This window comes from Lotus japonicus, chromosome 4, assembly GCF_012489685.1.
Source record: "Lotus japonicus ecotype B-129 chromosome 4, LjGifu_v1.2".
Lineage (NCBI taxonomy): Eukaryota > Viridiplantae > Streptophyta > Magnoliopsida > Fabales > Fabaceae > Lotus > Lotus japonicus.
Window position 1 is genome coordinate 59,495,269 of NC_080044.1, and position 20,262 is coordinate 59,515,530.

At 37.1% G+C, this 20,262-nt stretch overlaps 4 protein-coding genes across 6 annotated transcripts; 2 read left to right on the forward strand and 2 right to left on the reverse strand.

Moving 5' to 3' along the window:
- The first annotated feature begins 964 nt into the window (after positions 1-964).
- LOC130713051 (protein FAR1-RELATED SEQUENCE 9-like) lies at positions 965-1,510 on the forward strand. Its single transcript, XM_057562854.1, has one exon. The coding sequence runs from the start codon at positions 965-967 to the stop codon at positions 1,508-1,510; it is 546 nt and encodes a 181-aa protein (XP_057418837.1).
- A 4,705-nt stretch (positions 1,511-6,215) lies between these two features.
- Positions 6,216-7,740, reverse strand: LOC130714805 (glycine-rich RNA-binding protein 3, mitochondrial-like). The gene is made up of 4 exons (XM_057564752.1): positions 7,604-7,740; positions 7,136-7,363; positions 6,943-7,049; positions 6,216-6,803 (listed from the first exon to the last, which is right to left on the reverse strand). The coding sequence occupies exons 2-4, from the start codon at positions 7,347-7,349 to the stop codon at positions 6,435-6,437; spliced, it is 690 nt and encodes a 229-aa protein (XP_057420735.1). The 5' UTR covers positions 7,350-7,363; positions 7,604-7,740; the 3' UTR covers positions 6,216-6,434.
- A 4,521-nt stretch (positions 7,741-12,261) lies between these two features.
- Positions 12,262-14,750, forward strand: LOC130711250 (probable myosin-binding protein 6). Of its 2 annotated transcripts, XM_057560789.1 has the most exons (3): positions 12,262-13,379; positions 13,665-14,458; positions 14,618-14,750. In XM_057560789.1, the coding sequence occupies exons 1-2, from the start codon at positions 12,665-12,667 to the stop codon at positions 14,426-14,428; spliced, it is 1,479 nt and encodes a 492-aa protein (XP_057416772.1). In that variant the 5' UTR covers positions 12,262-12,664; the 3' UTR covers positions 14,429-14,458; positions 14,618-14,750. The 2 variants fall into 2 exon arrangements, with proteins under 2 accessions (XP_057416772.1, XP_057416771.1); XM_057560788.1 differs by having other exon boundaries at positions 12,268-13,379; positions 13,665-14,750.
- A 126-nt stretch (positions 14,751-14,876) lies between these two features.
- LOC130711252 (transcription factor BHLH089-like) lies at positions 14,877-19,280 on the reverse strand. Of its 2 annotated transcripts, none has more exons than XM_057560791.1 (6): positions 18,885-19,280; positions 18,600-18,773; positions 18,447-18,512; positions 18,207-18,269; positions 18,035-18,112; positions 14,877-15,263 (listed from the first exon to the last, which is right to left on the reverse strand). In XM_057560791.1, exons 1-6 carry the CDS (start codon positions 19,029-19,031, stop codon positions 15,135-15,137), a joined length of 657 nt encoding a protein of 218 aa, XP_057416774.1. In that variant the 5' UTR covers positions 19,032-19,280; the 3' UTR covers positions 14,877-15,134. The 2 variants fall into 2 exon arrangements, with proteins under 2 accessions (XP_057416774.1, XP_057416773.1); XM_057560790.1 differs by having other exon boundaries at positions 18,201-18,269; positions 18,885-19,276.
- Between the last annotated feature and the right edge of the window lie 982 nt (positions 19,281-20,262).

Genomic DNA, 20,262 nt, shown 5'->3' on the forward strand with positions numbered 1-20,262 from the left:
TCTGACCTCGTGAAGCTAGGGCATCAGTCGTCAGCTTGTGTTTCTGTTGTGGGCCCTCTAAAGATTTACTGAAGATATGTTTTTGAGTTACTTGAGGAGCAAGTAGCTATTCCATAAGGGTTTATTTGTTGGGTTGTTATTTGTTGAAACAATCTTTGTTAAAAGATTGGTTTCTATCTTTACTTGTGCAATAAGAAACCGAATCTATCAAGATTGCGTTTTGAATTGCTGTTACTGCAATCTGTTTCTTCAGCCCGTGCCAACCCTAAAGCCCATGCTACCGCTGCTGAAGTCTATAAAAGGATGAAGACCTAAAACATGAAGGTGTCGAAGCTGATAGAGAGAGAGAGATCGAGTGTTTTAGGATTTGTTAATTGTGCTTTGTCCTTGTTAGTTGTGAATCTGTCTTTGCTCACTGATTCTATAAAGCAAAGAGAGATTATGTGTGTTTGATTGCGTTCAAACTCTACTTGTTCATTGTGTTCACCAATCACTGTGGCAGTGATTGAGAGAAAGTGAGAGGGGCTCTCATACTTAGGTTGAGATTCTAAGTAGAAATACACTGGGTAGATTAGGAAGTGAACTATGAACTGAGTTGTTCATGAGTGTCTGTAATTCCTGAGTCTTGAGATAGTGGATTTCCTTTCTTTGGGTGCAAACCCTCCAGACGTAGGTGAAAGTTTTCACTGAACTGGGTTAACAATCACTGTGTGTTATTGTTTCTGTTGTTAAGTTTTGTTTTATTGTTAAGCGATTGTTGAACCTCTTGTTCCAGCATCGTGCAGGACAATCGTATCATAGGGAACCTGAATTACAGAGGTTCACATAGCATTCAAAGTTTTGAAGAAGAATGGATGCGCATAATGGTCGAGTATAACTTGAAGGAAAATGAATGGCTTCAAGGGTTATATAAGATTAGAGAACTTGGATACCAATTTATAACAGGAGTACATTCTTTGCTGGAATGAATACTACTCAAAGAAGTGAAAGTATTAATGTTTTCTTTGATTCTTTTGTTGATGCATCAACAACATTACAAGAATTTGTGTTGAAGTTTGAGAAAGCTGTTGAAAGTCGCTTAGAGGCAGAACGAAAGGAAAATTATGAATCAAGGCATAAGTCTCGTATTTTGAGTACCAGGTCAAAACTTGAGGAGCATGCGGCATCTATATACACCAGAAATATTTTTGCTAAATTTAAAGGTGAGCTAGAGAAAATCAACCAATTCACTAGACATAAGATTAGAAGAGATGGGCCTAAATATGTGTATCAGGTGTCCAATTGCTATGATGCTCGAGATACTTTCACTGTTGATATAGACTTAGACTCACAGATTGCTAAATGTGGTTGTGAACTATATGAATTTATGGGGATATTGTGCCGACACATACTAGTAATTTTCCAAGCAAAGGGAGTTGTTCAGATTCCTAGTCATCTCACAAATATCTTCATCTTCTCCATTTCATCATCTTCATCCCCTTTTTTCAATACCCAAATTGAAAAAAATTAAGATCTAGAACCGATCAGAACACGAAACAGGTACCCATTAAAAAACATAAATCCAGTAAGCTATGAAGCAATATTTCCACCTAGAACTAAAAACCAGATACAAATCCCCCCCCCCCCCCACAAGAAGAGCAACCCGCAGCCAGAAAAAGCAAACACAATGGCTAAATAATTGCCCAAGATACGTTGGCCCCAACACCAGCAAATCATCCTTCCATGTTCATCAAGCTCTTCACCATTTTCATAAAATCAACTCCTCAAACCCAGAAACAATAAAACCCCAGAAAATAAACCCTCAAAAGTCCTATATTTCATCCTTTTCATCTTCATCATCTATCTATAGAAACCAGATTTCACATATCAAATCCCACAACCACCAAAACATCCCAGAACACAACACAAAACACAAAATTCCCAAACTTTCAAAACCCAGAAGTCCAACAGAGAGTGCGACGAGATAGAGAGCAGGGAAGTCATGATTTCTCCATCTTTTCACCTTCCACCCTCTCTCACCATACCCACCCACTCCCCACCGCCACCTTTAACCCCAACCTCACCCCAATCGAAACCCAAACCAAAAAATCATAAAGCCAGCAAACCCAAATTTATTTCTTCTTTCAATTTCATAAAGTCGTACCCAGTATCGAACCCAGATTCAGGAGAAAATTTTAGGAGACTCAGATCGGCATCTCCCTTGCAACGGCGGAGACTACGACCCTCCAGTATCTAACTCCCTCATGTCCGCCATCATGCGCACCCAAGACAACCAACGCCGCCACCCCAAGAGCTTCCACCTCCTCCAAATTATGCAGCAACAGAACTGGGCGGTGGAAGACTCGCAACTCTAAAAGGACCTAGAACAAGTCGCTTAGGAAAAAAACGCAAAGACGATTCGCAGATCGAGGCTCAGATCTAGAAACCGCGTGTGGATCTTGGCGGTGGAGGACGGAGGTGGTGGTGTGGGCATGCAGGCGCGAGTTTCGGTGGTTCTGGGTTTCTGATCTGTTGAGAGGAAGAAGATGAAGGGTGACGGAGGTTGGAGATGTCTCGGTTTTCTTGGAGATAGAAGGAAAATCAATGAAAGAAGAGCATGTGTGGGTGAGGCAATCTTGAGCTTTGAGAAAGAAGGAAGAGAATGAAAAATAACGGGTGGATGGTGGAGGGAGAAATATCTGTGAGTGGAGAGATTAACTGGTGAATTGAAGAAGAATCTGGATGGGTGGGTATGTTTTTCTGGGTTATGGTTTGATTTTCTGGGTGGGTATGCTTCTGATAAATCCCAAATTGATTTTGGATTTTTTTATTTGGGGAAATTAATTTTGTTAATTAGATTAGGGTTAGATTTGTTAATAGATTTATTATTAGTTAATTTGATTAATAAATCTGACTTGTTATTTATTTTTAAATTTTTAAATTTTGTTTAAATCCACGTAAGCATTATTAACACAGTCAGCGTGCCACTTCATCACTCGCCAGAGCTCCGGGCTCTGGCGAGGATCTGCTCCAGACTTATTGCAAACGAGAGGACCCAAATTTGCAAATTTTCCGGGGAGGGACTAATTTCAGACGGCGAGACAAAGACAGGGACCAAATAGACGATTAACCCTATTATTATTTAGATCATATAAGTTAGAGAATTCCATGGTACACAATTAATATATTAATTTTGATCTAGACAATTATTAATTAGTAATAATACTAATACAAGTGGTGGTTTTAATACTAAATATGATATCGCTAAAAAAAGCAACTTTTCCACTAACCATTTTCCCTACAACTATATATATATATATATATATATATATATATATATATATATATATGGGGAATGCTAATGCACACCCACTCTTTTTTTATAAGGAGTGCATTAGCAACACACACCTTTTTCTTTGGACAAAAAACCGAGTTTTCACTTTTTAAATTAAGTCACTTCATAAGGATACTTAAGTAATTTTGCAATCTATACCCTCTCTCCAATTCATAATTTGTGCGGCAGCTTCATCACTTTCTCTCTCTCACACAACTGCACTCTTTCTCTCTTTTACCCGTTTGAAAAATTTGGACATTTGATATTGGGTATGGGTATTTACTACTGAAACTACAGGAAGCTTCATCACTCTCTAACTCTATGTAATTTCGCAGCCAAGCATTTTGCTTCATCGTCAAGAGCTTCATACTTGCTTCTAATTTATATAGAAACACATTGAAATCTGATTTCTGATATTGGGTATGGGTTTGCTTCGTTCTTTTTTATGGGTTTACTTCCAATTAATGGGTATGACATCTAATTTCTAATTTCCTAAGTTGTATGGGTTTGCTTCTTTCCTTTTTTAATATTAAAAAAAATCAGATTGAAGGTAAAACGAGAATGACATCTGAAGATAACGATTAGACCTTAGAGCAACCTAAAGATTGTGCTTCTACATTTGAAGATGATGAAAATTTAATATCTTTAACCTTTCAAGAGAAACAGATTGGGCCTATTCTAACAGACACTAAGTACAGATTTTAGAAAGCAAAATACCAGTTTCATTATGGTCGCATTTAACTTTTAGAGGAGAGGGATTGATAGAGATGAAGACTTGATGGAGGTTGTGGTGCTGCAATGGAAGGAATTAGAGGCTAAGAGAGAGAAAGAGTGCATATCACAAAAGGTTGAGTGAGAGAGAGAGAGAGAGTGATGAAGCTTCTGGACAAAGTCTGAATTGGAGAGAGTGTAGATTGCAAAATTACTGAAGTATCCTTATGAAGTGACTTAATTTAAAAAGTGAAAGATGGGGTTTTTGTCCAAAGAAAAAGGTGTGCGTTGCTAATGCACTCCTTCTAAAAAAAAGAGTGGGTGTGCATTAGCATTCCCCTATATATATATATATATATATATATATATATATATATATATATATATATATATATATATATAAATTAGTAACATTGCTCATTCAAAATGTGCACTTCGTATAGTCTGTGTTAACGTATCTACATTGAATAAAGGCTCAAACTTTTAATCATTTTATAGGTACATATACCCAGAGGTTAGATACTGTTGTTTTAGCTTAGAATGTCTAAATGTGTTATAACTTGCTCCTTCATTTTTGTAATGATTTTCTCTTGATTCCATCCTACTTTATATTAGACAGTTTCCATGTATAATTGAGTCTTCCTAACCTTTCATGGTTTACAAATAGAGTTTTTCTTTTCATAGTTTTTTACGTTAAAAAAAACTATCAAATTTATGATTTATTTATCTAAATTTATTTTTATACTTTTAATTCATAAAATTTCTTTTAATAGATGTAGCAAAAAAACCCACAGATTTTGAGAAATTAAAGGCTATAAAAAAGTGAATATTATCTGAGGTTATTGCTAAATTTTACAAAAAGGCTCATTCATTTTCAAACTTAAGAAAAGTATATGAAGTTACAAATGACACATTAAGGATGTGTGTTATACGATGAGCTTACTTGAAGATCATAAAGAGTACACGGGTGAAGTAATAGAAACTTTGCATTAATTGCAGTACTGCTAACAATCTTAAATGAGTTTTTGCTACTGAACTATTATCATACCAGTTTTTAAGGGTATAATTTGTTTGGAAAAAAACTTGAGAGTATTTAACTTAAACGAAGACTTCTTATGCAATACAATGGTGAAGTACATTTTTAATCAAAACTCATAAATTATTGTGCTTCTGCAAAATAAAAACAAATACATTCATCACTCGAAATGGAAGGAAAATTTATGTTTGCTTATATCTAAGATTAATATTTTTTTTTCTTAATTCATAATATATTTCCTTTCTATAAACATTAAAAAAACACAAATTTAAAAAGAAAAAATACACACGATAACAAAAAATGAATAACATGTACGGGTAAAAATACTAGTTTAAATAAAAAGAGGAGGGCTCAAATGACTCTAGGAGTAAACGGTTGTGATTAATTACTCTACTTCAAAAAAAAAAGAAACTGATTGCACCGCTTCACCCTGCATCCTCATTTGTCAACGTTGCTGCTGCTACCTACTTCACTAGTGTACATGAATACAAAAAGATTTGGGTATGAACGGAATCATGAGAGGAATCATGAGAGCCATGGTGGTGACTCATAACTGATATACACAAATTAATTCAGAAGCAAAATCTTGAACATCGAGGAATTCTATGTGTCATATGATTTTCTTCCTCATGCCTGATCAGATATTCTTTTGAGGTTTCACTTTGAGGATTTTTTTTCCATATATTTCTCCGCGGCAAGATAAGTCAGAGGTTGGGAGTCAATAAAAACGTCCACGGATGAACTTTGAGAATGTAAAACCCAAGAGAGGAGAACCAGAAAAAGAAAGAGAAAAGAGCTAACCCACACCCGCACAGCAAGCTCAAGAGGAGAGAGCAGAGAAAAAAAAGAGAACCGAAAAAACAAAGCCAAGCAAGGCTCTACCTACAAAAAGAAATCTCAACCCAAGCCAAACCACCAGCCCAGATGGCTAACCAATAGAGGTAAAGCCAGCGCACCACCCACAGACCACACCGCAAACGAGAGAGCTTTCCCGATGCACAACAGAGCACAGGTCCAAGGGGAAAACAAAAAGATAGATCATCCACCGCTGTTACAGGCTCAATCGACCATAACCTACCGTCGGTGTGTTCCCAAAGATGACATCATCAGGGAATTATAGCAGGAAATTCCCTAACTTCAAATTATGAAATCACGTGAGCAATCAATTTTCCATTAATCACAACCGTTTAATTAAAATAGAATGGAGGGTTAGGAAGGGGAGAAACTCATTAAAGTTACTCCTGAAGTAATTTGAGCCCTCCTCAAATAAAAATACCAATAAATATTATTACACTTCTACGAGACAAAATTACATAATTTCATTAATCATCCTTGAAATTTCATTCCAATGAGTCTTCAAAATCTCCCAAATCCTCATGCTCTCCCATGTTCCAACCCCCAAGTTCCATCATGTCCACCATTTGAGTTGTTACCAATACATGTTGTACCACCACTACTACTATCCGAGGCCTTTACAGCAATTACAAAACGACTAGCAACGGAACCAGGAGAAGTTTCATCACCGAAAGAGTGAATAATTTGATGAAGGACAAGACCATCACCGCACCCATAATTCACTTTCTTCATTTTGCTTCTGTAACTACTTATACCGTCAGTAGGAAGGGTGAAATTGTCAGAAAATTCACACAGATGGCAACTACATGGAGGATCATAATGATGACCATCCATATATGAATGGCTATTTTTAGTGTAATTTATCCTGAGTCGTCTACCCTGCAGGACCTGAAAACATCACACAAAATCGTAAAGGTTAATGGAGAATTAAAACTAAGCATCGCCGTGAAAGGAATACACATCACCCAAACCAAGTCACAAAACACATTTATTGATGAAATTGTAGAAGCAGCATTATATATATTACCTGACCATTTAACGCCTGAAGCGCCCTTGTTGCGCACTCAACTGTAGTGAACGCGACAAGGCCAAATTGTCTGGGTTTACCATCAACTTTTGTGTGCTTTACCGTTGCTACAAAGGACATAATTATTCCTAGCTAAATTAACATTAAGGATTTTGATCAAAATATGTTTAAATGTGAATATTAGTTAAGTTACCTAAATAAACATCACCGTGTATTGAGAAGGCATCATCCAAATGACGATCAGTAGTAGTAGGTGAAATGCCTCCTACAAAGAGCATTGAGGTAGGAGCAGATGCCGCTTTATTGATGGATCGTGTAGCCAGGAAACGAGAACGGATTTCTGAACTAATTATTTGCCTATTCACTGCATGTTTAAGCAAGTTCCCGAGTCTACCAAACAAAGCCATTATATTGCTGTAACCTGCAGAAATTAAACCACAAACATAAGCACAGCAAATATACAAATAAATTAAGGGAAACGTGACCAATGGATCGAAATCTCATATCTCCGATCGTAATCTTACGATCAGCCACGAAAATAGATTGAAAAAACATACATATCAAATCAAATAAACTTGTCGCAGGTATTGAATCAAACGAAAAATTAAACAAATCGGAAGAAAAACGAAACAAAGAGTTAAGAGAAATATTCGGAATTTACCTGCTGCTGCGTCCTCTCTGAGCCGTTTGTGTATGGATAAAACCCTAACTAAGATGCGATGGAGATGGGTTTTTATAAAAATAAAAATAAAAGGAAATGGGTTTCAACCCGCTCTCCTTTGGGCCGTAATTGAATAATGCAATGCCATTGACTTTCAAAAAAATAAAGAATAAGAATTTGACCAAAAATAAATAAATAATATAATGGTATAAGAATGAAGACAAAGAATGCTACTCCAATGACTATAGTCTCCCCAAGTTAAAAAAAAAAAAAAAGACTATAGTCTCAACAAAACAAGATGAAGCTTTACCCCACGGTGGTGCACTAGTTATAGTTTTTTTTTTATAAGCCAAATAATATATTAATATGAAGTACAAGGGGTACTTCAACCCAATACAAAGATAAAAGAAACAAAAACAAACAAGAAAAAATATACACCCTTGACAGATAAAGCTTTAGAATTGTGCCTCAATAAAGCAAAGAGTACACAATAAAAAGCCTATGTTACACCCGAAGAATTTGATTACAAATACCAAACACTAATTCTAACCCAGTGTAATACTACCCCCTCACCCTTTTAATTCCAAGTCTCAGCACCTTAAACGTCCAAAAGGAGCAAATCATGCAGCAAGTTGAAAACAGCACAGTCTTAGAAATCCACTGGCCAGTAGTGTACTAGAAAGACATATATTATAACTACTTCAGCAGGATAGCAAAATAGCAATTTCACATACACTATATTCAGCAGAATAGCTGTCATATATTATAACCAGTTCTCTCATAATGACAGGAGACACATCCCTGGATTCATTTTCCACTCAAACCAAGTGTAAGAAAAATCAACCAATCGAGCTGTTAACCATTGCCAAGACTTAAGTTGAATCTGCTCCAACATTTGAGCTGTATCCACCTCACCCCCTTTAAAAATTACCTTATTCCGCAGTCCCCACATGGTCCAAATAATTGCCAACCAGATTGTAATTTCACCTAATTTTTGTCTTCTACTACCTCCTGTGGAAGCAAATTGCAGTAAATGTACCTTTGGTAATGGAATGTGAGCTGTAGAGATACCTAGCCAAGCATAGCATTCATACCATATCTGCAATGCATAACGACATGAAAAGAGCAGATGCGAGCATGTCTCCTCCTCCAACCCACACAATGGACAAAGAGCTTCAGCAGCAGTATTTAAAACGCATCTCTTGAGCAGATTATCACGAGTCTGAATTCTTCCCAACATTACCCGCCACGCAAAGGCTTTCATGTTTGAGGGTGCAGGCGCAGTCCATATCCATGAATATACAGGATCTGGTTCATCTAGAGATTGTCCCTGCAAAAAAACATAAGAAGAGTTAACTGAAAAAGATCCTCCCCCCTCCAACGTCCACAGCCACCTGTCCCGCTTATCCTCTACTAACTGCGCACTACCCAAAACAACCATTAACTCCTCAAGCCATCCTACCTCCCTTCCTTGCAATCTCCTCCTCCATCGAAACATCCACCGCCACACCCCATTCTCCCACACACCCATATCCTTTACTGATACCCGTTTCTGACATGACAAGTTATACAGGCGCTGAAACCGAAGTTCCAAACAACCAGATCCAAGCCAGTTCTCTGTCCAAAACTGTGTCTCATTTCCTTCGAATACAGTTTTCTGTAGGCTATGCTCAAACCAGGACCACCCCTCCTCAAAGCGAGTCAACTGAACTTCCTTCCACCATGAAGACTCACCACACGTATTACAGTTTTCCTTAATCACACGACACCACAAGCTATCAGGCTCTGTCAAGAATCTCCAGTTCCACTTCCCTAAAAGCGCCATATTGAACAACCTCCAATCCTTTATACCCAATCCTCCATGATCCTTTGGTTTACACACCTCCGACCATTTAACCCAGTTAATTTTATTATCCCCTTCTACTCCTCCCCAAAGGAATCTCCTCATAATTCCAGTACAAATTGTAAGTACACCTACTGGAACTTTAAAGAAGGAAAGGAAAAATAATGGTAAGGCAGATAAAATACTCTGTATCAGGCACACACGACCCCCGAATGAAATATGTTTCTGCTTCCAAGAGGACAAACGCACTTTCATCTTCTTAATAACTGAGTCCCATAAGGCCAGACTCTTTAGTCTGCCTCCTATAGGTATTCCCAGATACACAAAAGGAGTAGACATAATTTTGCAGTGAAGAATAGCTGCAAACTGCCCCAAACTATGTCGGTCCACTGCCACCCCTGCCAGCTTACTCTTATGAAAATTGACTTTAAGCCCTGAAATAATCTCAAAGCACCGCAATACGCATTTAATTGTCTGCACATTCTGGACTGTTGCATCTCCAATAAATATTGTATCATCTGCAAACTGTAGCATGGAGACACCAATCTCTGAGTCTCCCCCAAACGCAAACCCCATAAATCTGCCCAAACGTACTGCTTGTGCAAAGAAACTGGTAAGACCCTCAGCTATTATTAGGAATAAAAATGGGGCAAGTGGATCCCCCTGCCGGAGACCCCTCTTCATACTGAATTCCTCACAGGGACTCCCATTCACTAGCACAGATACAGAAGCTGACCTGAGGCAACTCATAATCCACTGAATCCACTTCCTGCTAAAGTGCATCCTTCCCATCATATACTCTAAAAACTCCCAACTCACAGGGTCATATGCCTTCTCATAATCAACTTTAAAAATAAGTGTTTCCTTCTTCAACTTTTTTGCAGCATGCAGGACTTCATTAACTACCGCCACGCTATCCAACATATTCCTCCCCCCCAGAAAAGCAAACTGACAATCACTAATGACCTTGGACAATACCTTCTTCAGCCTTAATGCCAGTATCTTTGAGACCACCTTATACATACACCCAATCAGAGAGATAGGCCTGAAATCATTTAAGCCAAGCGGGGAACTCACCTTAGGGATAAGAGCTATGAATGATGCATTGCTACCTTTGGGCCACACTCCCCTACTCCATAATTCATTGAGCACCCTGTGAAAATCATCCTTCAGCAACACCCAGAACTTCTGAATAAATTTAAAATTAAAACCATCAGGGCCAGGGCTTTTATCCCCACCACAATCCCAGACAGCCACCTTAATTTCTTCACTATCAAACCCAGCAGTAAGAAGTTCATTGTCGGCATAAGATATAGTTTTGAATGAAACACCATTTAAATTCAGGCCAGCCCAACTATTTGCTGCAAACCTCGTTTCAAAATACTGTCTTACCTCACCCTTCACTTTTTGTGGATCCTCCTCCCAATTTTCATCAATCATCAATCCTACAATTGAATTTGATCGCCTTCGCCAATTAATTAAAGAATGAAAATACCTGGTGTTTTGATCCCCATCCTTTAGCCACTTAGATCTAGACTTCTGATATAGAAGGGATTCCTGATGCTTCAGAACCGACCAAAATTCACTAACCAATGTTCTTCTTGCATCTATTTCCTCAATGGACAGCCCCATCACTTCTTCTTTTTGATCCAACTCATTAATTTTATGTACCACTCCATTCCGCCTAGTCCGCAAATCCCCAAAGACCTCCTTATTCCAATCCTTTAGTTTCAATTTCAACCGTTTCAATTTCTCCTTCAGCACAAATGCCCCCCAACCAACCACCTGATTCTCTGCTAATGTTTTTTCCACACACTGAGTTCATATTACGGACACGAATTTGCGCGTTGCAGATTTGTGGCGCCATGGAGTGTGAGATTTTAATCAGCTTTATACTCAATTGCCAGACGAGATCAAGCAAGAGATTACCGGGGGATAGGGCAAAACCATGGAGTTGGAATGCTTGAGCATTCTTCGGATAACATTTTTACGTTATTACATATAAACTTGTTTTCTTGAATGGTCACCATTGTTACAAATGTACAGTACCCTCAAGCATTTATAGGGCCAAGTCAAAATATCAAGTCACTTAGGCAAGTGACTTGTGAAAGAAACTGTATCTCCTTCCCTTTTTATTTTAATCAATATTGATATGTTGACACTTTATTTTTTATACACTTCATTTCCACCAATTTTTATTTATATCTCTCTTTTCTTATCTCTATCATCCTTCCACATCTTTCCACCCAAAAGAGAGGTATGAAAGAAATATTATTATATTTTGATGAAAAACTTTATCTCCTTCCTAACCGTCCAAATAAGTGGAAAGAAAATGTAAGTCTTTCATACGATTCTTCCTTTCTCTTAATTACAACAACTACTGAAATATCATATTGTATCATTTTCTTAGCAAAAAACACACTCCATTTGATTGGTATATTTTTTTAAAAGTCAAAACACAATTGTTAGTGTCAAAATGTATTTTTGCAAAAATGAAGAAAATTAATGCTGATGATAAATCGGCAAATATGAAAGAATCGACAAAGTAAGGTTTAAATCAACAGAGCCATGGAGATTGAAAACAACATGATAAAGCCAAAAAAAAAAATATCATGATCAACTATCAAAGGTGAAACTGACATAGTTACTCTTACTTCTGTAACTAGAAAGAAATGAGGAAAGGAAAAAATTAAAAAATGCCGATTTGATGACTCATGTCTAGCTCATATTTTGAGTTTCCAGAACTCTTTTGGTATTACATTTGATTTTAAGTGTTGTCTTCATCTTAAATAAGCTTGCTAATCTTATCATTTAATTTTCTTCCCCCAAAACTATGGATAAGCATGCATGACAGACAGACCGTTATTTTAGGTTATTGTGATAATAATGTGACTGGTTTTCCACAGCAACCAAACTGTTTATTCTATTTATAGACAAACGAGTTCCACCACCCAAAACATCTTCACTCGCTTCCCATGCAATGCATTGCAATGCAGAGGAAAGTCAAGAAAAAAGACAGAAAGGTCATGATCTGTTTCTCCTCTGAATAAGATCCCGATCTTTCTTTCCCCCACTTTGTTCTTCACATACAAAGTTTGGTGGTTTCTCAATCCTTTGCATTCTGCTTTTAATTGCAGGCTCTTCAAAGGAAAAAAAAAAAAAAAACAGATAAGTAGATAGATAGATAAATAAATATAAAAAAAGAAGGAAAACCAAACATGGCTACCGGATCATTAATTCGTTTTGTGGAGCATCAACTGGGAAGGATTCCACACTTCTTGTTGTGCATGGTGCTTGAATGGGTGTTGATAATTGTGCTTTTCCTTGATGGGTTTCTTGCGTTTTTCGCCATTGAGTTGGCCAAGTATTTTGAATTGGAAATCCCGTGCTGGCTTTGCGCGAGGATGAATCATGTTCTGGCCTGCAAAACTCCTAATTTCTATTACAACAACTCCATATGTGAGGCTCACAAGAAAGATGTTTCTTCATTGGCTTTCTGTCACAATCACAAGAAGCTATCTGAGATAAGTAAGCTGTGTGACGCGTGCCTACTTTCGTTCGCAACCGGGAAGGAATCAGATTGTGATACCTATAAGTCCCTTGTGGGGGTTCTGAATAAAAATCTGGAGTGCTCTGTGGATAATGGCCAGAATGTTCAATTGAGCTTGAAGGATGATGGGGTCTTACAAGCTGAGAAAAACAGTGCTCAGAGGTGTTCATGCTGTGGAGCACCATTGAAAATCAAGGCTTTCCTTTCACGAGCTCCCACTGCTTCACCAAGAGCTTATCCATGCTTGACACCTAAACATGAGGAATCTCGTAGTCTCGAATGTCCTCTCCTTCGGTATTCGAAACTCAAGTCCATGTCTCAAATTGATTTAGAGCTTCCACAGAACAAGGAAGGTGAAAAAGAAGTTAATCAGAATAATACATGTGAGTGCATACAAAACATTAATTTCCTCAGCTTATATATAGATGCTAGCTAAAGCTTATGCAGTTTAAACCTAAAAAAATTGCTTACTTTACAATTGTTGGTCTATGAGTTTTTAACGAGTTATGAAATGCTTTCAGCCAAGTCATGTGTGTTTGAATTTTAGTTACATTCACCAAAACATACTTCTTTTTTCAATTCATTGTTAGACATGCTGAATGCTTTCAAGTTTTGCTGACGAAAATACAGAACACACATGACATTGTTCCTTTCAATTTTATATACAGTAAGGGAAGAAGACAAAGGTGCCTCTTTGCCTCTATTGACACAAGCCGAGGATTCAAACATTGAATCTCCAAAAACCCCACTTCCATGGAGAAATAGGTTCTTTGGAATCCCACCTGCAGATTCTCCAAACAGCAGTCCAAGATGGTCTAGCGGGCTTAGCAAGAAATCATCACTGGGAAAGACAGAATTTGCCTCTGACTCTAACGAGGTAAATGGTGTAGATGAAGCAGATGACGTTAACAATTTGAAGAGGCAAGTGCATTTGGATCGCAAGTCGCTCATGGCTCTGTACATGGAGTTGGACGAAGAAAGAAGTGCTTCAGCTGTTGCTGCCAACAATGCAATGGCCATGATCACGCGCTTACAGGAAGAGAAGGCAGCTTTACAGATGGATGCTTTGCAGTATCAGAGAATGATGGAAGAGCAGATTGAGTATGATGAAGAAGCCTTGCAAGAATATAATGACATGATTCTCAAACTTGAGGAAGAAACAAAAAATTTGGAAACAGAATTGGGGATCTACAGAGAAAAATATGGATGCCTTACAGAAGATGATTTCAACGAAGCTCACTCATCCCATGGGGGCAATGAAGATAATGAAGAAAAAGACCTCAGCCTTCATCAAGCTGTCTCATCAAAGGCAGAGAACGGAGGGGGAAAGCTCAATGAGTCGCTAAAAGATTTTAGAATGGAGAAAACATATGTTCTTGGCCGGATGAAGAAATCGGAAAGCAGAACTCTCTTGGCAGAGAGTGGAATATGAGGCACTTGAATTGAAATGTTGTCCTTTGAGGTGAACAATGCATGATCACCTTCTTTGATCTCTTTACTTCTGCATATTACTAGGCTTGTAGTATTCTTCAATAGGATAATTTAGGCATTACTGTCTAAGGTCTGAATGTTTATATGATTATTTTCAATATTTGCCTTTTCTTATTTGTATATACTGCAGCCTTGTATGGAAGAAATGCCAATTATACTGCTGGCTCTGAAGTAGGCTTGGCTAAGTTGCAAGTCTAACTCTCTCTTGTGTGCAAGAACTGTAAACTCTTGTTTGATGAGGTCTTACTGCAGCTTCATATTCTTGTGAAGGTTTCCATTCATGTGACAGAATCATTAACATATCAATTTTAATCATTTTTAATAAACAATGAATACAGGAATCTAAGCCATATTTGCCGTTTTCCAATCTGATTCTTACAATGACTCAATTGTAATAACAAGGGGTAATTTTCATATGCGAATACATATCCTGCCAATTACACAAGTACAAATCAGGAGAGAATAACTGTATTACAGTAGAAGATTATTTCAGTTGCTAACATAGTGAAGCAAAACATGGTATGACAATGGACATATAGATATACAGCAATCTACAGCACTTTACTAGGTTGTTAATAAAGCATGGAAACTAACCAACCCTAGGGATTTTTTTTAGGGTCTGCCATTCCCAATGAATCTCCCTTGTGTTATGTTGTTTTCTCAAAACCACCAGTTATCTGCATATGCAGCCATCCAGGCTGTGATCCCTGGGCATAACCCCTGGATGCTTGTGATCCAAATATTATTCCAGCAAGGTCAAATGGTTGAGTACCAACCTGAACCAACAGATCAACTCATTAATACTACAGTATTATGAAAATTAACAGTCCTAATAAGCAAAGATGTGTAAAAGAAATCTTTTCAAATGAATGGCATGGTAGGGGGAGGGTTCCCTAAGATAGTATACAGAGTTGCCTTACTAGGTCACTTTCCATGACCCAAAGTTGTTCTGCTACTAAAGTTTGGACAAGTATAAAAAAAATGAGTGCAAAGAAATTTTTCCATCTGTGGAGTAATCTTGTAGCCAAAAGTAGTAATTCATTGTTGCCTCACATTAATTGCATAGAAAGGTTAGCTTTGCAGTGACCTGGAAAAGATCATTCAGCATGGAAAATATGTGTTTAGACCCTTTAAAATGGACAATATTTGGTTTTAATCACAGATTTTTAAAATGGTCCCTCATTTTCAAAAATAGTCTCACTTTAGTTCTTGAACGTTAACAAAAAGGTGTACCAAACTATACCAAAGAATGTGCAACCATTACTAGACAACATTATGGACCTCACTTGTCCATCACAATTGTCCTACATATACCAGTTTGTACTAAAACTAAATAAAAAAGAATAAAAAACACATGTCCATGATTAGAGTGAAGCTATTTCAGAAAATAATGGATCACAGGACATATTAACAATAAGAGAATAAAATCAAATATTGTCTGTTATAAATAAGTAACATAGATGCCAGAATCTCTAAATTCTTTTGGAAGAGAATCTGATCCTAACATTAACAATCACAGCAAAAAACTTCATGCACAATGCGACAAATTAAGCAGTTAAAACATACAAAAATGAAAAACTGGACAGTAAAGAGACCAAGACATAACTGGTAAGCAGTCAGCTACAGGCAAACATGAATTAAAAAAAATAGCAATTCAAGATTCAAGATCTAGAATTCCAGATTGTCATAGGTCACAGAACATTTCCTAGAATCAGCGGAAAATAACAGACAACAACAGGGTTCACTTCAGTTGAGGATTCATTCATCACTGCTACATCTTGATCACTTTATACTTTATAGTGATAATTCACACTAGCATGGAATCAATCTGGATGACAAGTAACAGGGTCATCGGATTCTAGGCTTTAAAGAATTCACAAAAATATAAACTCGCTGATTTCTTCAGGCTTCTCTGATATTAGACACTCCCAATTACTGCCAAAGCAGCTTGAGCCAGACACTCAAAATCACAATTTTAAATTTACCTGATGCTGTTGCATCATTGTATTTTTCTATACAGCCTTTCCCCATTTACTTTCTAATTCTATGATTGGAAAATAAGTCTTGTTGTTACTTTTGGTTGTCTGCATTTTTTCAAAAACAACCTAATGTCGAAGCAGATGTTGTAACATCGTGCTGTCACATTTGTTCTGCGGATCTGTTGTGTGTTTGGCTGATTTTTCTAGAAGCTTTGGATGGATTTCGTGATAATCAAGTTAAGGTTATTGAAGAAGCTTCTATTTGTTATCTGGAATATAATATAGTGGAATCAAATCTGTTGAAGAAGATTTGATTTGGTTTAAATTGTGAAAGATGTTATCTTTTGTTCAAATCTTATTTGATAAGATTTGTTACTGGTTTAAAAGATTTGTTCCAGATCTGTTTTATGGACTCTATTTTCGTGCAAGCCCATTGAAGATCAAGACCAGAAGAAAGCCTATTTAAGGAGGCTTAACCCTAGTTGCAAAGTGTGCCTTGGGCACCCAAGGATTGGGTTTTTAGGGTTTTGTTTTGTGAGTCCTTGTTCTGTTATTTTGTACACCTCTCTACTGCCTCCATTGATAATCATATGGCTTAGAGTTGGTTTGTTTAGTTGAGTTGTAATCTCTTCAAATTGTTGTTTGATCATGAGATCTATCTTTCAATCTCTTGTAAGGGATCGGTCACTGTGGCAGTGATCATTAGGAGTTAGGGGAAGTTTCCTCATAGCTTAGAGGAGAAGGGCTAAGCTAGATTCACTTATGTAATAGTGGTAGACATTGAAGAGGCTCTATACTAAGGGGGAGTACTTAGGTATAGGAGGGACTTTCATGTGACCTGAGAGCTATTATTTGATAGTGAATTGACTCCTGGATTGGTATCCTCCAGATGTAGGTGATGTTGCACCGAACTGGGTTAACAATTCCCTGTGTTTTTTTCGTTGATTTAATTTATGTACTGTTGTGCAATTGTCGAACCGATTGTCCCAACATCGCGTTCGACATCTGTCCTGTGCGAGAACCGTATTTTCAAGTCTTAACTTATTATTTCTTGTTTTATTATCTTATTCACTATTTTAGCATTTTACCATGATCTCTGCAATCCACATCTGTTACATTCTTCTTTCCTTATCCATGTTTAACACATGCTTGTGTTAGCTTGTATTGGTATAAAAAGAATGTCATGGAAAAGTAGTTAGGCACAGAATTTTTCATTGAACCTCCTTAGCATTTAATAACAATTTGTTAAATTTTCAATACTTAACTTTATTACACTGCTAAAAGTTAAAGGAAAATTGTATGGACCCCCAAACCTGCAAATCATTGTGTTTTTATTTGTTTCTTTAGTAAAGCAGGAAAATTGTTGCAAAACTAATCATTTCAATTATCAACTTCCACAGTCCAAGGTTTTCAATGAGTTTCCACGTTTGGAAGAGAATTGATTACGGAAAAGTCTACTAGGAATAACTTCTGCGAGGAAAAGTGATTCTATAAAGATTTAAAGTGAATCTAAACGTACTAGATACAACTGTGCTTAATATTTTGTTCACAGAATGGTTTTGACTTACATCTTTTGAAGAAAAACAGTCAATAGTGGGGTTCATGTTGAATCTGGAATTAACTGCTTCAAGCTTCATTGAAAGGAACTGCAGTAGTGATTGTAAAATAAGGTTAAGGTCACTAAAGTGGTAATGCTCAATAGAAAATTAGAGACAAAGAGATGAAGATAGCTACCTCAACCTGATGCTGCAGCGATTGTATGTAATTGATTATCTCATCCAGTACAAGTGCTTTACCAATCACCTAATTGTAATAACAACAGCAAAAACAAACATAATTATTCAGCAGTGATAGTACTCATGAAACATGTTTGTAAATTCTTCTACAAATCAATTTTGCATAGAAACCTACGCGAGTAGCTTCTGAGTGTCAGAATTGATTCTAAGACAAAAATAAGTTAATTCAAACATGTCAAACTACCTTGTTGCATCCAGGGACTAAATCTTGAAGAATTTTCATTCTCTCACTGATCTTTTCTCTTCTGGCCTGCATCAAAAAATCAAAAAAATTCAACACATTTTCATCCTCAAAATCAAAGCTTATTGAAAATTATGAGAGGTGTGAAAGAAATACTCTCTCAGCGAGACTGTGACTATCGGTGGCTTGTCCCCTTCTGGCTCTGACGTGTATGTAGTCTTGCTTAGGCGGCGGCGGAGGCGGCGGAGAAGGTGGTTGTTTCTCTGGCTCACCTTTCAACTCATCCACGGAATCTCCCAACTTCACATGCTTATTGCCGCAACTATCATTCTGTTTCATAACCGTAACAGAATTCAGTTAGAAAAAAAAAACCGTTTCAGTGCCGCGAATTAACTAACTAACTTTCAATTAAAATGGAACAAAATTAGGTGGCAAGCCAACCGAGGAGGAGAAGGGAGGGAGGTTTCTTTTCCGGCGCGGAGGAAGGAGGGTGGAGCTGGTGGTGGGGTCGGGGTCCGGAGGCCAAATTTCAGACAAGGAGGGGTTGGCGGAGGAGAATGTGGAGTCGTTGAAGAGGGGAGGTTCCATTATTTCATTCAATTTTTTGGTGAGGATTTGATGGTTAATTTATTGGAGTTTGATGATGGAGACAGTGATAGTGAGTGAAGTTTGAGTGAGAGTGAGTGTAAGGAGGTTAGTTTCTGATCGTTTTCATTGTTTCTGGGTGGTGGTGGTGGTGGTTTTGGGGCGGGAGTATGGTGTGGTGTAGTGATGCTGCGGTTCTTATCTAACTCTTTGCCGCTTTTATCTCATCCCTTTCCCACCTTTTTAAAAAGGAATTTTAACCTCCCATGCCATGTATGTTTCTTCAATATATCTTCAAGTGGGAAAGGGAAAAGATGGGTCTTTACTCTTTCCACACACCAACAATTCCTCACAATTTTTAGATAGGTAGGTATGTTAAGGATGTTGTTAATGCTCCAAACATGGGTGGTGTGTGTATGGAGAAAAATGATTGGGAGAGATAAATTTAACTTCGGTGATTTCTATGCTCAAAAGAGATAAGAGATTAGTTTTTGTCTATCGGTTTAGGAATACCATTAAATCTAAGTGCACACCAAAACTTTTACTAATAATGTCTTGATGGTCTAGTTGTAAGCAAGCTAGATTCATTGTAAAGGTGAGAACATAAATTTAAATTTTGAGAAAACGGTTATTAGGAGAGATAATTACAATTTTTCAAAGAGTGAAGGACATGAGAATCAAAGGCAAAAATAAATAAATGAATCATTTCACACCTCGCTGAATAAACAAATAGAAGAGATATATAAGCGAGAGATATGTGGTAGGGAAAAAAAAATAAAAAAAGTGAGTGAAAAAGGTGATAAAAGGAATGAAGGTGAATATAGATAAAATATAGGAAAATGATTGGCCATGTTAACATCATAAAAAACTAAGAGTGAACAATATAAGGTTTTTGCTGCTGTACAATATAAGGCTTACATAAATAGGCAATAAATATCATCACCTAAAAATAGATGTAAATTTTTGTAAGAAAGAAAAATGTAAATGCAATTATATGGTGAATGAGAGGTCAGCTTAGTATGTTTAAAAATCAGAAATGTTTATCCTATATGTGCACATATAAATCCTATTATTTCTAGGTAATTAAGAAATTAAAAGTGGAGAGTATTTCTTTAAAATAATTTCCTAAATGGATTTTCTGACTCTATTGATGAGGACAAATTATTTTCTTTCAGAAATTTGTGTGTTTTATTTTTTATTGCTGATATAATGGTTATGTTGATGAATGAAATTT